General features: G+C 48.2%; 1 protein-coding gene across 1 annotated transcript; it reads left to right on the plus strand.

Annotated features, from left to right (window-relative positions):
* The first annotated feature begins 3,338 nt into the window (after positions 1 to 3,338).
* CWC15 (CWC15 spliceosome associated protein homolog) lies at positions 3,339 to 16,801 on the plus strand. The gene is made up of 7 exons (XM_061553567.1): positions 3,339 to 3,418; positions 4,918 to 5,060; positions 6,849 to 6,955; positions 7,953 to 8,053; positions 8,442 to 8,552; positions 9,526 to 9,632; positions 10,660 to 16,801. The coding sequence occupies exons 2-7, from the start codon at positions 4,924 to 4,926 to the stop codon at positions 10,787 to 10,789; spliced, it is 693 nt and encodes a 230-aa protein (XP_061409551.1). The 5' UTR covers positions 3,339 to 3,418; positions 4,918 to 4,923; the 3' UTR covers positions 10,790 to 16,801.
* Positions 16,802 to 17,319: the final 518 nt, after the last annotated feature.

A 17,319-nucleotide genomic window follows, 5' to 3' on the forward strand; every position in this document is an offset into this window, starting at 1 on the left:
TAAAGTCTCTGCTCGGTTACCAGATTGTGATTGACAGAATTCGGTCTTGTCCATACAGTAGATGGCAGCACTTCCCCGTCCGCCGTGGGAGTCGCGTGAAAGGTCAAGGTGAGGGTTTGATTGGGGTCCACCAAGCAGAGGTCGCAACCGGGTACCCGATACCCGTACCCTACCCGATACCCGGCTACCCGTACCCAGCCGGGTACGGGTACGGGTAGGCCGTGAGTCACTGGTGAGTAACTGACACTCATTTCCCAACGTCTTGTCTCTTTTCACAATTCAAGTTCCTAGAATCAACCCACCCGCGCCTGCAACATGGCTTCATCCCAGAGGTCGCAATCGGGTACCCGATACCCGTACCCGGCCGTACCCTACCCGGCCGGGTACGGGTAGGGTACGGGTACGGCCGGGTACGGGTACCCGTTTGCGACCCTGGTGCGGTCGGGTACGGGTAAGGAATCAACCCATTTGCGACCTCTGCCACCAAGACCTCCCAAAAAAAAAAACACTCGTAAAGCCGCCTAGCCACACGAGCTCTTAAGAGCACGGCCACTCCTCAGATCGGTTAACCGAAAAACCACCACCTCTTGTAACAAACCCTTGAATATTTTCCACAATACACAAATAAACAACACAACACAACAATTAACGAAGAAAAATAGCAATCCACCTGCTCTGCATCAACCCCGAACGTCACCAAACTACGCGAATTCCGGTTCTGGTTCTGATGCAGGGAATAGCCGGTCGCCTCTGACCCACGAGGGAAACTCGGGGAGCCGCGTGTAGCCTCCAACTCGTGCAGCGCTTCGGTGTGGAATCCCCTCTGGGCAAGGTTCCGTGCTTCTCCTTGCATAGCCATGAAGGTGAGGGCAAGGGGCATCGATAGAAGGGGCTTCAACCTCAACCGACCAACACTTACCATTGATTCATAATAAAGTTTTTGGGTTTAGATCGCGTTATTTATAAACGTGTCGCAACCCTCCACCACCCGACACGGCCAATCAGCAAAAAAGTGTCACGTTGACAAAAGACAAATAGTTCACTGCTTTAGCCCACCGGTGTGTTGAAGCGTGAAACCACAACATTCACAATTGTGGTTTCACGCTTCAACACACCGGTGGGCTAAAGCAGTGAACTATTTGTCTTTTGTCAACGTGACACTTTTTTACTGATTGGCCGTGTCGGGTGGTGGAGGGTTGCGACACGTTTATAAATAACGCGATCTAAACCCAAAAACTTTATTATGAATAATATTGGTCGCGAAAGCCTACGTGTTAAACTTCCCACTGACTTTCTGTGCAGCAATGTGGCAGCGCTGCCGAAAGAAGCCAGTGCAGCCCGGTGGAACCGTGTTCAGATCTCCGCAATATCTGACAAGCCCACAAGCTGCTAACCCCTGGTCAAAATGAGTCAATAACAAACGTCGCTGGAGAGCTACTTTGAAAAGGGGGAAAGACCCAATGATGACCCCCCCCCCCCCCGGTCCGTGAAAAATTTGTCTTCAAAGAAACCGGTCCCTGGTGCCAAAAAGGTTGGGGACCGCTGGTTTCTCGGCTCAACACAATCGGACCCTGTGTGTGGCCAGTAGCTGCCACTCACTGCAATCGTTCAATGAGTTCCCTCTTCCAAATCGAACAACGGGTTTGTTGGGTAAGTAGCACGCAGGACAACAACAATCTTCCGCTGTCAAATCACTCTCCGCCCGCCGCCTCCCCTACCCACCCGACAAGCAGCAGGCTGGGAGAGGCATGAGAGTGGGGAGGTTTAGCGGCACATGTACGGGACCGCTACACGTCAAACCGATGTGTTGTTAAGCACGTTTCAGAACTGGAAATTGTCCAAATTTCGACCGAACTTTGCTGACTGCAGCGGACTGCCGTTATCATCATCATCATCAGCCATGGTCTAGCCACTGCTCGATGAAGGCTTCGACCGAGCACAAAAGACGGATATCCCCCGTATCGCCTGAACAGACTGTTGGGGCAAGTGCTGTTAGCGAGCACCTATGAAGGCTGGAACGGCACACACGCCCGGCCCGCCTTTGTCTCCCCACTGACGATGTTTGACGATGTTTACACACCACACCAGGTACTCATTTGAGGCTGAGTCGACCTAGGGCAAGGCCCATAACCGGTTCACATAATCGACATTTTGGCCATAATACAGATTTTTGGGTTAGATCGCGCAAGTATAAAATGTGTCGTAACCCTCCAACCACCCGACACAGCCGGTAAGGTTTGTCGTTTTGGTGTGTCGTTTTGGTGTGTCGTTTTGGGGTGTCGTTTTGGTGTGTTGGTCGCGATGCGGGAATCGAACTCGGGTCACCGGGTTCGTTGCGCATTGCGCTAACAGCTACGCCACCGCTCCCCCACCTGGCACCCCCTTCCGCATTAGACCCACAGCGAGTTTAACACGTACGCTTTCGCCACCAATATCATCCCTAATACAGGCTTTTGGGGGTTATATCGCGTTGTAATTTATATGCATTCATTAACCCCCCCCCGCCCACTTCGCACAAGAAGGACTGACAAGTAACACCATCACATATTTCCCTATATTTTTGGAACGAAACATGAGGATTCTACACACATCTGGCTGTCCGCCTGATGATGCCGGTTGCAATTACTGGCGAAACGTCGTACTCAGATTGTAAACGCTGTGGATTTGCTCTCCAACACAGAACCGGTGAGTGCTGAACTAGTAACGAATTGTCATGTTCTGTGGCAAACTTTGGCAGACAAAGTCTGGCAGACAAAGTCTGTCAAAGTTTGTCTCGTAAACAGAACATCCCAAAGTTTGTCACGTGGCGGGTTTAACGACCAACACCCGGACACGACCAATTGGTAAGGGGTTTAAATTGGCATGTTCAGTTTGCGTGCCAAACTTTGGGATGTTCTGTTTATGTGACAAAGTTTATCACGTAAACATAACATCCCAAAGTTTGTTACATGAACAGACCATGCCAATTAAAACCCCTTACCAATTGGTTGTGTCCGGGTGGTGGCGGGTTGAACGACACACAGCGATTCTGGATTTGAAGTTTTCGTGACTGCAAGGATCTATACTCTTTGGGTTTTTCGGCAAAGTCACGTAGGTAAAAAAATATAAAATAAATGAAAATGAAAGCAAATTAATTTATTTATGAAAACAAATAAATGTATTAGTTTTCATTTTATTTTCATAAATATATGTATTTGTTTTCATTTTGTTTTCATAAATACATTTATTTGTTTTCATTTTAATTTATTTTATATTTTTTACCTACGTGACGTTACCGAAAAAAACCACAGCGAGTTTGCGAACGCACGTGGCGGGTGCACGCCGAGGGCGGAAGTGACGTCACGGGGCCGGTCACGTGATCCGGGCTCTCCGTCAGGCCCCCGCGGTTTCGCGAAAGCGCCTTTGGGCATAAAAAAAGGTCAGGAAACGTTTCCTCGCGTAACTTCTCACGGTACTCGCCGGAGGCTCTGTCGATGTTGCGACTCGAGTGCCTTCGTTGTGTTTGACCCCGAACGGTGGTTTTTGTTTTGAAGACGCAGCGATTACATCGGCAGTCTTTGAAATTGAGGCCTAGTCAATCCAGGCTTCGCCCTGTAGATCATTTTAAAGGTTTTTCACATTTGTAGCTTAAATAGCACTTACAATTGACGCTACTCTAGCTGTGCTCAATCGTACGCAACGTTACGTCGCAAACGGTGCAGGGTTACGGTTTTTTTGCTCGGGGGTTTCGCGTGATAATTGCTTTATCGCCAGTGTTCGGCGAGGCCTTCGCGTTCTCGACTAGAACTCGGCGGCGTTTAAGGCGCCCGTCGTGCGTGCGAAACCAGGCGATGCCGAGGCTCCCCACACCCCGCCACTCGTAGGCCCGGACGCAAAGCCCCGTTACTGTTGTGGTTATTGCGACCAACACAAGTAGAACAGTAACATTCGGAAAATATCAATGTGATGTGATATAATGACGAGCAGTGCGGCTCCATTGACGCCTCGTTTGTCCCAAGGTAGCGTTCTTATTTTGTGTACGAGTAGCGCTTGACCACTCGTAGACTTAAACGCGTACGAGTACGCACATGTTTATCTCGACAAAGGTATACACAGGCAAATGTACTGACACAGACGCATGTATTGGCACAGACAAACGCTTAAGTAAGAGTACACGCAAACATCTATTGACGCGGACAAATGAATACGCAAGCACTGCTACACACGGATACAGACATGTACATAAGCACATGTGCGCACAGGTACGAGCAGATTCAGAGACCCATACATAAATATAGCTCGCACACAAAGATATATTTTATAGCCAAATAGACTATGTTGGTAAGTATTGCAAGCGAGCACCTATTAAGACTGGTGCGGCACGTGGAGGTGGTGTGGCCAGTACCACACCCGGCTGTCTGTCTCCCGAGTGATCATTGTTAGCATACCACACCATGAACGAATGTCAATCTGAGCAGACGTGGAGAAGGCCAGGTTAATGGTGTACTGGTTCATCTTCTTGGTTCTTTCGGTAACGAAAGCTTTAAATCGAAAGGTGTACTGGTTGTCGTTTAACAACCGAAGTATTTTTCATACACAGAAAGCCTCTCAAAGTCATGCTGGTAATATGAAAGTGTTGGTGATAATACAGCTATGGAATGTAATGTTCATTCTAGATTTGAAGCTTTCGTGACTGCAAGGATTCATATTCTTAGGTTTTTTCGGCAAAGTCACGTAGGAAAAATTTTTAAAATTAATAAAAGTAAAATAAAAAATCACGACGTTTCGGAGGCAACACAAGCTTCCGTCTTCAGGTGGAACCGTCACATAATTTTTTTACCTACGTGACTTTGCCAAAAAAACCTAAGAGTATGTAATGTTCATGTCTATGATGATTTTTATGGTAGGTGATGATAACAATGTTGCCATGCTCACCAGGTTGCCATGACAACTGCTGCTCGGCCCACGTTCGAGCCGGCGAGGGGCGGGAGGGGCAAAGGTGAGGGCAGCGGGGACCTGAGTGCCCTGTCCAAGCAGTACTCGAGTCGCGACCTCCCGGGACACACCAAGATCAAGTACAGGTAGGAGACGAGTAGGTGGCCGAGGGGCTCGGGAGGCCGGAGCGCTAAGCTGCCGCTGCTAAGATCCTGGGTTCAAACCTGGGCATCAACCACCCGTGATTAAACCAAGTTTAGGGTTAATACTCTTAGTTTTTTTCGGTAAAGTCACGTAGGTAAAAAATAGAATTAAAAGTTAATAAAAGTAATAGTGGAAATAAAATAATAAATCACGACGTTTCGGAGGCAACACAAGTCTCCGTCATCAGGTGGGTCCGTCACAGCTAAAATTACCTACGTGACTTTACCGAAAAAGCCTAAGAGTATGAATCCTTGCAGTCACGAAAGCTTCAAATCTAGAATCATGTTTAGGGTGCCGCGGTGGCGAGACGTTAACTACCTCGCCTGGTATACAGGAGGTTGTGGCACGAAGACATATTATGTCCTACACAGCAACTGTGTTAATTCACATAATAGGAGGTGGTTGCGTGGCTTATTGGTCAAGATTGCTGAGATCCTGCAGCCAAAGTCCCAATTATTTAATATGCTAAAGCTTGTATATGGCGTAACTCTGTTTCCATATGGAATTGGACACATGCCATTACTCTTTAAGTTAGGAAATACGTTTCTGGTGCTCCATATGTGTCTTGTTTTTGAGCAGTTGTGTTTATTGTAGTACGCTTGTGGTTGTGTGTGGTTGTTGTTTTTGGGAGTGGTAGTGTTAACGGTTAGTGCGCTGCGCCACGAACCCGGTGACCCAAGTTCGATTCCCGATCATGGTCAGCACCAGTGACGATTATCTGAACCGGTCCTGAGCCTCCCCGAGGTCGACTCAGCCTCAAATGAATACCTGGTGTTTTATTAAGATAGAGAGGGCAGGAGGGGTGAGCAGGGTGAGTGAATCTTTGTTGTTTTTGAGCAGTTTTGTATAGTTGTGCTTGAGCATTTTCTTTGTGGCGGTTGTGTTTTGAGCAGTTGGTGTACGTTGTTGTTGTGTTTGCATGGTTATGTATCGGTGTTGTGTTAGGACACCAGCAACAAACAGCAAGACTGAAGTTGTAATAGATAGGAGTTAACACGTCTGGTGAAGAGATCTAAGAACTTGGGAAATAAGATCATGAGAGGGAATTTTAAAGTCCGGTAGGACAAGTGAAGAAACCTATATGTAAGCGTTGTGACTTCCATTGTCGTGAGTAAGTGGGTGAGTTGCTGAGTGAGTGTGTTGTTGAGACCTGCAGCATGGTGCTTGAACACAGTATTGATCAGAATAATCATTCAGTTTAGTGAACCGTGTCTTCAATACGGGTGAAGGAATCAATAAGAGAAATTCACGGGAACGGTAACCATGGTAGGAGTGATAGAAGAGTGATAAGAAGGCTACTAACCTCTGGTGAGTGAGCGAGTGATCAGAATAAATCAGTGAGTGCTTGATCATCCACCTGATTGCTGTACAATGAGAGTTGGCTACAAACATCCTTGCAGCTGATTGGCTCGGCGCAGTTGAAGTTCTGACATCACTCCTAGCAACCCCACTCACGTAACTGAGCGTTGCAATCTGACAACATAATAATGAATGTCTTAGACATTCATTATTATGTTGATGTTTCTAATGCCATTTCGGATCTTGTTACTACAATCATGAACTTGCTCCTGCTTTTTGACCTTTCCCCGCACCTCCGATTAGCACGGTTGTCTCCGTACGGTGTGAAAGTAATTCAACATACCTACTACTGCTCACAAATGATGCAAAAAATGGAGAATCATGATTGCTGCTGCTGATGATGACGCTGCTGATAATGCTGACACCCCCAGGCAGTCGACCCAGGACAATGTGGATGAGGTCCGTGGCCGCGACTTCCGCCGGGAGCTGGAGGAGCGCGAGAGAGTAACCGGACGAGATCGGTCGCGTGCGCCTCGTGGTACGGGCCAGCGGTGGGGGGGGGGGGGGCGCAGCTGGGTGATCGGAGTGGTGGAGACTCCACTGTAGGGGTGGGGAACTTACGGCCCGTCAGAGGTCGCAACCGGGTACCCGATACCCGTACCCTACCCGATACCCGGCTACCCGTACTCGGCCAGGTACGGGTACGGGTACCCATTTGCGACCCTGGTGCGGCCGAGTACGGGTACGGGTAAGGAATCAAAACCCGTTTGAGACCTCTGTGGCCCGTGCTCCAGATACAGTACAGAACTTTACCTCGTTGTGGCCTGTGGCCACATGAGACCCACCGCTTTGAAACGGCCTGCAAACGATATTTACCCATCACTGTAAGCATCTCAGCCGCACAAATCGGGTACAAGGGGGGGGAAATATTTTTGACCTAGCAACACTGCGTTTCTAGCGTTAGTGTGCTCAGTCATGATGATATGACTGCATTGGCATCTTGATGCTTGGTCCACTGCACATTTTTTATTTGCATTATCATTGAATAACGGTGAGTTCTGTGTTTATCTGAGGCCCACTAACTTTGTTTGAAAGTCTTATTTGGTACTCATTAAGGACAAAGTTCCCCACCCCTCCTGTACTGCATAGTCCACACATGCATTGAGCAGAATGAAAGAGCCCAATGCTCGAGATAGACACAGTTTACGCAACAATGTTCATAAGGAAAAAATTGTACAGAATGGGCTCAAAACAACACACCAATTGACAACTAACAATGCAAGCAATAGACACAACGAACACAATTCATAAAATGAAGACTGCATGATATATATAATGCAATGAACACAACACAGTGAATACAATGTACACACAAAGCAACACACAAAACGCACTAAAAACACCACAATGAACACAACACAGGGAACATACAAACACAGTGGACAGACAACGAAGACAATGGACATAATTACCACAAGACAACACAAGGAACACAGCTCACCTTATTGAACTTGTGTGTGTGTGTGTATGTGCAGAGCACATCACCTCTTCCTCTTCGTCATCGTCCAAGCGCCCGCGCATCGACCAAATCCCTGCCGCCAATATCGACGCTGACGACCCTATCGAGAGTGACGAGGTGAAGCGGCGGATGGCAACATCGTTACCAGCACCGTCACCATAGACATCATCATTAGTCATTATTGTCAACGTTATGATCAACATCAAAACCACTTCCACCATCACTACCATCAGCATCGCAGCTATCAACTTCACAACTTAAAGCACCACTTCCGTCATTATATCATCATCATCACTGCCATTACAGTCATCAACATCACCGCCACTTCAGCCATCACTCCCATCATAATAATCATCATCACCACTACTATAATTCAAATGCTGGTCCAAATTATGCTTGTGTTTGCTTGGTCAGACACGAACGAGCGGGTTGTTCGCAAGTGTTTTTTTGTTTTTGTGAATACCTCTGTGCCTTAGCGTGTTCATGTATGTGTTGCGCATTTCAGGACGAAGATGCCTCGGATAAGGACAGCGACGATGATGAGGATGACACAGCGGCTCTGCTCGCCGAGCTCAGCAAAATCAAGAAGGAGCGGGCGGAGGAGCAATCCAAGCGCGTGCGTTCCTCTGTTCTTGTCTCACATCTGTCTGCCTTCGTCCCCAACTCACTGCTGGTCTCCCCTGTATTGCTTTCTCTACTGGACATCTGTGAAAAAGGGCTTCATATTCTTAGGTTTTTTCTCTCATCGGATTCTCTCAGTATAAATCAATATTCTAATTCTCACTTCTGGTCTCTCTTGGGTCCCTGCCGATGTTCTCACTCGCTGTTTCTTGCGGCTGCTTGTCTCAGCCTGAATCCGTGTACCCTTTGCTTTGACACCCTCCTGGCTCCTGATACCACTTCACGTGCTCTTATCTCTTTTGTTTCCTCTATTCCATCCTTGTCCCCTCCCATCTCGCTCATACCCAATTGTTTCCCAGCCAGTTTGCCTATTCCCCTGTCCCCTTCTTTGTCCACTTGCGTCTCCCAACATTGTCCCTATTACTGGTAGGAACCTCCTGGTTACACCAGCCCACAGGTGATTATTGTGTCCGTCGTGCAGGGAGGGGCTGGGTGGGGAGGGAGGGGCTGGGGGGGGAGGGGCTGGGTGGGGAGGGTGGGGAGGGGCTGGTCACCCCGTGGTGCCCTTATAAAACTCAACGTTTAACCTACTCACGCCGGCTTGTGCCCGCCCTCACAGTCGGACATATTTGCGGAATACACCACGCCGCCGTTGACCCTGGCCATTAACCGAGCAACCCAACGTTCCTACCAGCTCCCTCCACAGGAGGAATGTGTTCTCCTTGCCTCTGTGTCCATTTGTATGCCACCTACTGGTCCTGTTTCCCTGTCTCCCGTTCACCTGCATCCTTGGCCTGCGCACTCATCTCCTTCTGTCTCCACCGTGTCTGCTTGTATCCCAAGCAGTTTACCCACTCGTTCTCACCAACCCGCTGCATGTCTATAACAAAAATACCAACCACCGTACATCTCCATCCTCCCTGTGTCTCCACTGTATCCTCAATGGGTCTTCGCCGTGTCTCCCACAGGAGCGGGAACAGAAATCCGAGGAGGAGAAAATTCGCACGGAGAATATCCTGAGTGGTAACCCCCTCATGAACCTGACGGGTGCCGAGGGGTTCAAGGTGAAGCGCAGGTGCGTTGTACACCTGGAGAGGAGACGGGTCCTGCAGGTTCATTATGGCCGTGTTGTTGTGTGTCTGGGGGAAGGGAAGCATGGTGGCTCGTTACTGTCAAAGGATGTTTCTCCCAGAACCTGCCTGTGTTTCTATCTTTGTATGTCTCTGTGTATGTGGGGAGCTGTATTTTTAGTGGTTAGCACACTACTCTTATGAAGCCTGTGACATGAGTTTGATTTCTGACTATGGCTAATACCATCGGCGAGTGATAACAGAACCAGTTCTGGGCATCCTCTGCACCGACTCGGCCTTAAATGAGCAAATGGAGCAGTTTGTAAAAGCATCAGCGCTGGAGAGAAAAAGGTGACCGGACGTGCATGGTACTGACCACAGCACCATGGTCATCTTCACAGTGGCCTTTGGCTGGCCATCAAAGAAATATGGTCACTGCTCGCTTTTAAAGGTGATGCTGAAACCGCCTGGAATGCCCTTCTGATATTAGGAAGCCACTGGAGCTAACCACTTTGAAATCTAGATTGAAAATTCATTTCTTTAGAACTGCTTTTCGTGTTTAGTATGTTTTCCGCCCCCCCCCCCCCCCCGTACCTCCTATTTGCACGGTTGGCTACATACTGTGCAAAAAAACTAACGGCGCTTGCCATGACGGTCAGTTGAAGGCTTTAACACGTAGGCTTTTGCAACCAATATTAATTAATAATCTGTGAAGGTTTTTTTTGGGTTAAAGTGATGAAATTACCTTTACTCTCCTAATTGAAGACTGAAACCGGAGTACTTCCTCACAATTCTGGCTAATAGCCCGGTGAAGCTGATCATTGTAATAACCAGCAAAACGTCACGGAACTCCAATTGTAAATGTGCGTGAACTCTCCAACACAACCGGTGTGCTGAAGTAATTGGCACGTTTTGTTTTACGTGACAAAATTTAATTGTGGTCTGATGGTGGTGGCGTGTTAACGAAACATATTTACCTCTATTATGGATAATGTTAAACGCTGCACTGCTGGGGGCGTTGTTTGCGTGCAGGTGGGACGACGACGTCGTCTTCAAGAACTGCGCCAAGGGGGTGGACGAAACCAAGAACGAGAAGCAGTTTGTGAATGACACACTGCGCTCGGAGTTCCACAAAAAGTTCATGGACAAATACATCCACTAAGGAGCGGAGACGCGGAGATACGTACGGGTGCATGGGGCATGTGGGTGTGGGCATTGGAGGAGGTTGGTGGCAGTGAGCAGAAGACGGTGAAAGGAAAAGAACAGGCCTGTGAGGTGGAGAGAGGGCAGCGGTTGACACAGGGTTGACGTGGCAACCTGAGTTTTATTCCTGGCCATGGCTCGCAGTGAAGAGGAAAACGTGCGAGTGCGTGTGTGCGAATGCGTGTGTGCATGTGCGTGAGGTACAGTGGGTATGTATGTTGAACTTCTTTTGCACCGTACGTAGCTCACCGCGCTAATCGGAGGTGCAGGGGAAGGACAACAAGCTGAATAAACTAAACGTCTGTGTAGTGGAAGCGTTGGCACAGTGGTTAACGCACTGCACACGAAGCCGTCTACCCGAGTTCAATTCCTGACCATGGCAAACATCACCGGCAAGTGATATCGGATGCGGTCCAGAGCCTTCTCTAGATCGACTTCGTCCTAATTGCATTGTAGCAAACATCAGTGCTTGGGAGACCATGGGGTGGTGTTGGCCAATATCACCGTACCGGTATTAGGTGCTTGCTAACGGCACATTCCCCCAGCAGTCTGTTCAAGGCTACACGGGGGAGGGGGCGGGGGGGGTGGTCTTTGTGTGACGTGTAAGTTGTGTATATTGGGTGACTGCATTTGTTGAGTTTTCGCAAGTGTTAGTGCGTCAAGGGGTGCATCGATGCATCCATTAACATTGATTCTTGCAGTCGCATTACATGTGGCAAATCACGCGTGTTTTAATAAATGTTTTTCAATTATTTTTTTGCGTTGTACAGAATGGGTTTCACGGGGCCCCCTGCAGCTAATTGAAGCTGCTACATTATCACATCGTGAAAAACAAAAGGATCGATTCCTGAATCGAATCTCGACCCTGAATCGTTACTTGTTACCGAATCCGTACTCTTCCCGTGTGTGTATGTTAAGTGCCGAGTGCGTACAAGTGTGCAACTTGTTTGAGTCCTGGCCCAGGGGCTCCAGTGTATGGCTGTGTGTATGTATGTTGAACTTCTTTCGCACCATACGTAGCCAGCCATACTGATCGCAGGTGCTGGGGAAGGACAACAAACTAAACACAAAAAGCAGTTCTAAAATATACGTAGTGAGTGAGTTAAGTCTGCAAGAGAGTATGTTTCATGTTGGGTTTTTTTTTGTGGTGAATGTAGTGATGACAGGTTTGTGTGTGTGTACGTACGTTTTTAAGTTTTGTCTTGAGACCAACAAGGGTGCACGTGTGCTAATGCTGAGCAAGTTTACAACAAGTGCAACCGGAGTAGTATCGTGTACGAGGAGTGTGGCGAGTACTTTGTGTTTGTGCGCACCAGTGATGCACGCCGGCTCCACTTCAGGCAAGGCATTGAACTCCACCTTGGGTTTTGTCGTTACAGGTGACATTGATTTGGGTGCAGTAGAGAAGTGTCGTAAATGGTGAGGGCTCTGGATTTGAAATGTTCAGGGGTCACCGGTTCGTTTCAAGCTCCCAGTACAGTTTGCGGTCTTGGTTGCCTTGGCTAATTTGTTGAGTCGTGTCAGCTGATCTTTAATTGTTCTTTAGGCTTTTGGCAGTGTCAAAGGGGTTAAAGCAATGGGCAAGTTACTTCAATCGGGCCGCCTCTGCCCACCCAGCAGTAGAAATTGACATGCCACGGTTGGGTCGATCGGTAGGGTCGTGTGTGATGAGGTAAAGCGTGGGTGCTCTCGCCCCCCTTCAGAGACGTCTGGCTGGTGTGGAAGTGTCGACCCAAATACCTTGGAGGTTCTCTAGAGCTCCCTTTAGTGGAGGCCTTTGCAACAGCAGTGGTGTGAGCGAGCCGTCGGGAAGTGTACGGAATATTTCGTGCATCTGTGGTTGTTGGGCTTGTCACTGGGCCCAGTTCTCCCCAGAGGATGCATGGATTTCTTGGATAGAAACCCCGGAGCGGATTTCACTGATGATTACCCTGACTTCGAGCCAATGCACTTCGCCTGGTGTGCAGTGTAATATACATGTACAGCCCTTTTGTCAGTCCACTGCGGGATGAGGACCTTTGACATACCACCGCTGGTCAATGTGCAGTTCGGTGATGCGGGGAGCATAGAAGTTGGGAGAGAAGATGGACAGTACAACATTGTTGCTGCGTTGTGTAACACATCCCTGCCGCATCCAAAACAGCTGTTGTATGCATGGTGGTCACCAGTGGCGGCTTGTTACTTGCCTACTAGGTGGGGCAGTTGTGACTGACTTCTGAAAATATGGTGTTATAATTAGTGATAAAACTGTCTTATCTACCAACGGTCGGCATTTATAAACAATACGAAACAAAACAAAGCACTCAAATGCTCTCCCCAGGACCCTCAAGTCCACACTACACAACCCCCTTTGACACTGCCAAAAGCCGAAAGAACAAAGATCAGCTGACACTACTCAACAGCTTAGCCAAGGCAACCAAGACCACCGCATGCTGTACAATAGCCACATGCTGCCATACAACCCACCGACACAAACATCTTTGTATTGACAACCCTTACTCGTTGGCTCTGTCGGGTGGTGGCGGGTTTTAACGACACGTTTATATATTTACGCGATCTAACCCAAACACCTCTATTAAGGACATTAATAAAATGTACACAGGCTCTACTATTTTCTTCACTTTTCACTCCAGCTTGTTTCGTTGTGTGGTCACTGTCTCACTGTTATTTGTGGTAACTGTAACACCACTTTACACTGACTACATTGTCAAATGGAAAGATAGGTTTATACTGACATCCTACACATTTGATTTTGAGTTTAAGTCACGATTAAGTTCAATGTAACAAATATTTCTGGTTTTAAAGCCACGAGTGATATTACAATACATGCTTAACCATATTTCAATCGACCCATTAAATTGCCATTAAATAATTAACATAGCTTACCACGCAATATCCCCGGATGGGCGACTCTACAATAGCAGGCTCCCTTTCCTCTGAATTGACCTATTTCCAGGGTGTTTGAAAAAGATGGACCCGTTTTGAAATCGTTATATCTCTGCAACCACGAACCGCCCATGAATGAAACTCTTACCACTTGAAAGGGCGGGGCATAGAGAGGGTGGGGCATAGAGAGGGCGGGGCATAGAGAGGGTGGGGCATAGGGCGGGGCATAGAGTTTCAAATGATTACCGCTCGATGCCTCTCCCAGCGCACAAACAGCCCCGAGCCTCAGTCACTCGCAAGACGGTGACCCCACAACAAAAGGCGTTTGCCTTCTGTAGTTCAGCAAGACTGAATCCGTAATTGCGGTGCAGCGTGCGTTTCAACGGCGTTTTGGCATTGATCCGCCAATGTCAGAGCATTCGTCGTTGGTACCGACAATTAGATGAAACCGAGTGTTTATGTAAGGGGAAGAGCACAGGGCGACCACGAAGAAGACACTTTGAGAGGCGTTTGGGACGGATTGAACTATAATCTCGATGTTGTCCGTACAGTAGGTGGAGGGCACATAGAGCATTTATAAAATGATTAGTAAAACTTCATAACTCATTAAACCGTTTGTAACTTTTTGAGTATTTGTAACATGTTGCCATCGTGAAATATACTGCTTTGAAATTGGGTCCATCTTTTTTTAAACACCCTGTATATATTGATTTGGCACGACGATCCTTTGAGGAGCAAACTTTTCAATCGCTCGTCTGTTGAAGTCGGGAATTTCATTGATCAGCTTTTACATTGAAAGCAAAGCAAGTGCATTGAGGCGGTCCTGGGACATGGCGTTTCTCAGAAATGTTTTCAATCTTTTCAAACTTGAAAAACATCTTTCAGCTTCATCAGTGGTCATCGGGGTCGTAATGTGGATTCGAAGGAGTTTCAAAGTCTCAGAGAAGGTGGTTTTCAGGTTGATTTCCCCGGTCGCCTGATGGCTGGTTGATGTCGATTGAGCGGGCTCTGTAATAAACTTCAACCCTCACCGGTCACCGGTGGTTACAGGCCCAGGTGATTGCTGCGATGCACCCAACGATGACCTCGCAGTATTTAGAGGCAAGAGTTCAAGTCTTGTCTGGGCTCAACTCGTTCTGCTCAAATTCGCACGTATCTCCACCCCCCCCCCCCCCCCCCCATTTTCCGAATTATGCTTTTGCTAGTTATGCCACTAATCACAGTTATCCATTGGGATTTCTCGGAGCAGTGCAAACCTTCGTGTAAAAGATAACAGCACAGGAAAGCGGATATATTTTCAGAGCTACACTGGCACGAGTTAATGAATACCGCTGGAAAGCGCACGGTGATTGTCCCATGGATCGCCTTGCCCCTGACGTGCGGCATTTTACAATTAATGGCTGAGGGCTGCCGACCGTTGATTTATGAGTGACGCTCCCATTGCTTGTTTGAGCAGGCGGTGATTTTCCCAATCGTTTGACTCGCAATGTTTCAAGTTTTATTGACGAAAGACTTGTTCAATTGTTTGAGTTGGCAGTGAGTTGCTCGGGTATTTGAGAAGTTGACCGGGCTTAAGCGGCGCTTACAAAAGGTGGGTGGGGGGGGCGGTGTTAGAAAACATTTCCCGACCATGGTCGAAAAGGATATTAAAATACCTGTGGTGGCCCATGCGTTAACACACACACACACACCAGTCAATTGTGACTGCAAGAGACGCGTGCAGAGCGGCAAAGGGTGGCTTGAGGACAGAAACGCAGTGTTGCCGCATCGTAATATGCCCTCTAGCATCTGATGCGTGCGGCTAAGTTTCTTAGAGAGATGGATAAATATTGTTGTAAAGCTGTTGGCCTGTTTGAACTTCGTTCGCGCCGTACGTAGCCAACCATGCTAGTCAGAGGTGCGTGGGAAGGACAACAGAACTAAACACAAAGGAAGGCACGGGCCATCCCTGGCTTCAACTTCGCATCACCTTCCACGATGATGCAAGTGAGCACGACGCAAATCTCAAAGTGACGAGTGGTCGAATCTGAGCTCCAGCAGACGCGAGCGAGTTTGATCAGTTCTGTTCGTTTCTCTTTCAATAAACATACCGTAGCGTTTTTTTTTGTATCGACCACGACATCAGAAATTGCTCAAAACAATCGTTGCGCGTGTGTGAACACGTCTTTACGACACAACCACCAAAGCCACAACGAACGGCATCAGAATTTGACGTTTGGTTGCCACGTTAACTCATACCGTCTGATGTTATCGATTAAGTTATCGGTGAACATCGCTGCGGAGCCAGATATCAAAATGTTGGTGAGTTTGGTGATCTCGCTAAAGTCAACGAGAGTGCAGTTCTGCGGCTGAATGTAAATCGATTACATCTGCGTGAGACTGCATTTGGGAGAAAAAAAAGTCACTTGACAGCGGGTGAAGGAGATATCCCGTCTTTAATGAGAGGCCGATTGAAAGGTGCCGCAGGCGTCATTTTCCAACTTGCTTCAGGGAGGCGATTACCGACGAGAGTACATTGGTCTTTGTGCGGCAGAGGTCGCAACCGGGTACCCGATACCCGTACCCTACCCGATACCCTGGCTACCCGTACCCGGCCCTGGTGCGGCCGGGTACGGGTAGTTCGTGAGTCACTGGTGAGTAACCGTTTGTCACTCATTTCGGGTAGGGTACGGGTTAGCGACCCTGGTTCGGCCGGGTACGGGTAAGGAATCAAAACCCGTTTGCGACCTCTGTTGTGCGGTGACTCCATTTAGAATTGATGTGATGCTTTCAAGCGGTGGTTCTTAACCTGGGGAGCGAGATGCCCTCTCTGAGTGTGCGAGACATGGCCAGATTAGATTTAGAAGGTAAGTCATCGATACACTTTCTTTCATCAAACCTATGCATGTATTAACATAATAAAAGTTTAACCGATTGCAGACCAAAGGGCTGCAAGGCTGCAGTCAAGGTTAAGAACCACTGCCTTAAAGGTTTTGTATAGTGTGCACATGGCGTTGAAGAAAGTGGGTAGCAGTGTATAATCGCTTGAGGAAGTAGATTGCCGTCGAAAGGGTGGTTTAATAAAGTGTACATTGTAAAAGTACAACTGCTCTGTGGTTTATATTTTAATGCTTCTCCCCTGCGAAAACGGCGTGATGTCAAAAGGTCATTGCCACTGATGCCACCGCCCTGCGCCATCGCTTCCTTCCTGCTGCTCGAACTCTGGGCAGCCATCTGTGGACCAGGTAACCATCTGTGATCCAGGCAGTTACCTGTGATCCAGGCAACCACCTGTGGACCAGGCAGTTACCTGTGATCCAGGCAGTTACCTGTGATCCAGGCAGTTACCTGTGATCCAGGCAACCACCTGTGATCCAGGCAGTTACCTGTGATCCAGGCAGTTACCTGTGATCCAGGCAACTACCTGTGGACCAGGCAGTTACCTGTGATCCAGGCAGTTACCTGTGATCCAGGCAGTTACCTGTGATCCAGGCAACCACCTGTGGACCAGGCAGTTACCTGTGATCCAGGCAGTTACCTGAGATCCAGGCAGTTACCTGTGATCCAGGCAACCACCTGTGGACCAGGCAGTTACCTGTGATCCAGGCAGTTACTTGTGATCCA

This window comes from Lethenteron reissneri, chromosome 2, assembly GCF_015708825.2.
Source record: "Lethenteron reissneri isolate LAM-NWPU_2019-01 chromosome 2, ASM1570882v1, whole genome shotgun sequence".
In the NCBI taxonomy this organism is placed as follows: Eukaryota; Metazoa; Chordata; class Hyperoartia; order Petromyzontiformes; family Petromyzontidae; genus Lethenteron; species Lethenteron reissneri.

What these genes read in the sequence shown, in the direction of transcription:
- CWC15 (XM_061553567.1), top strand. Translation starts at nt 4,924, where the DNA reads ATGACAACTGCTGCTCGGCCCACGTTCGAGCCGGCGAGGGGCGGGAGG. An exon ending in CACACCAAGATCAAGTACAG is followed by an intron (nt 5,061 to 6,848) that starts GTAGGAGACGAG and finishes TGACACCCCCAG; the next exon opens with GCAGTCGACCCAGGACAATG. An exon ending in TCGGTCGCGTGCGCCTCGTG is followed by an intron (nt 6,956 to 7,952) that starts GTACGGGCCAGC and finishes GTGTATGTGCAG; the next exon opens with AGCACATCACCTCTTCCTCT.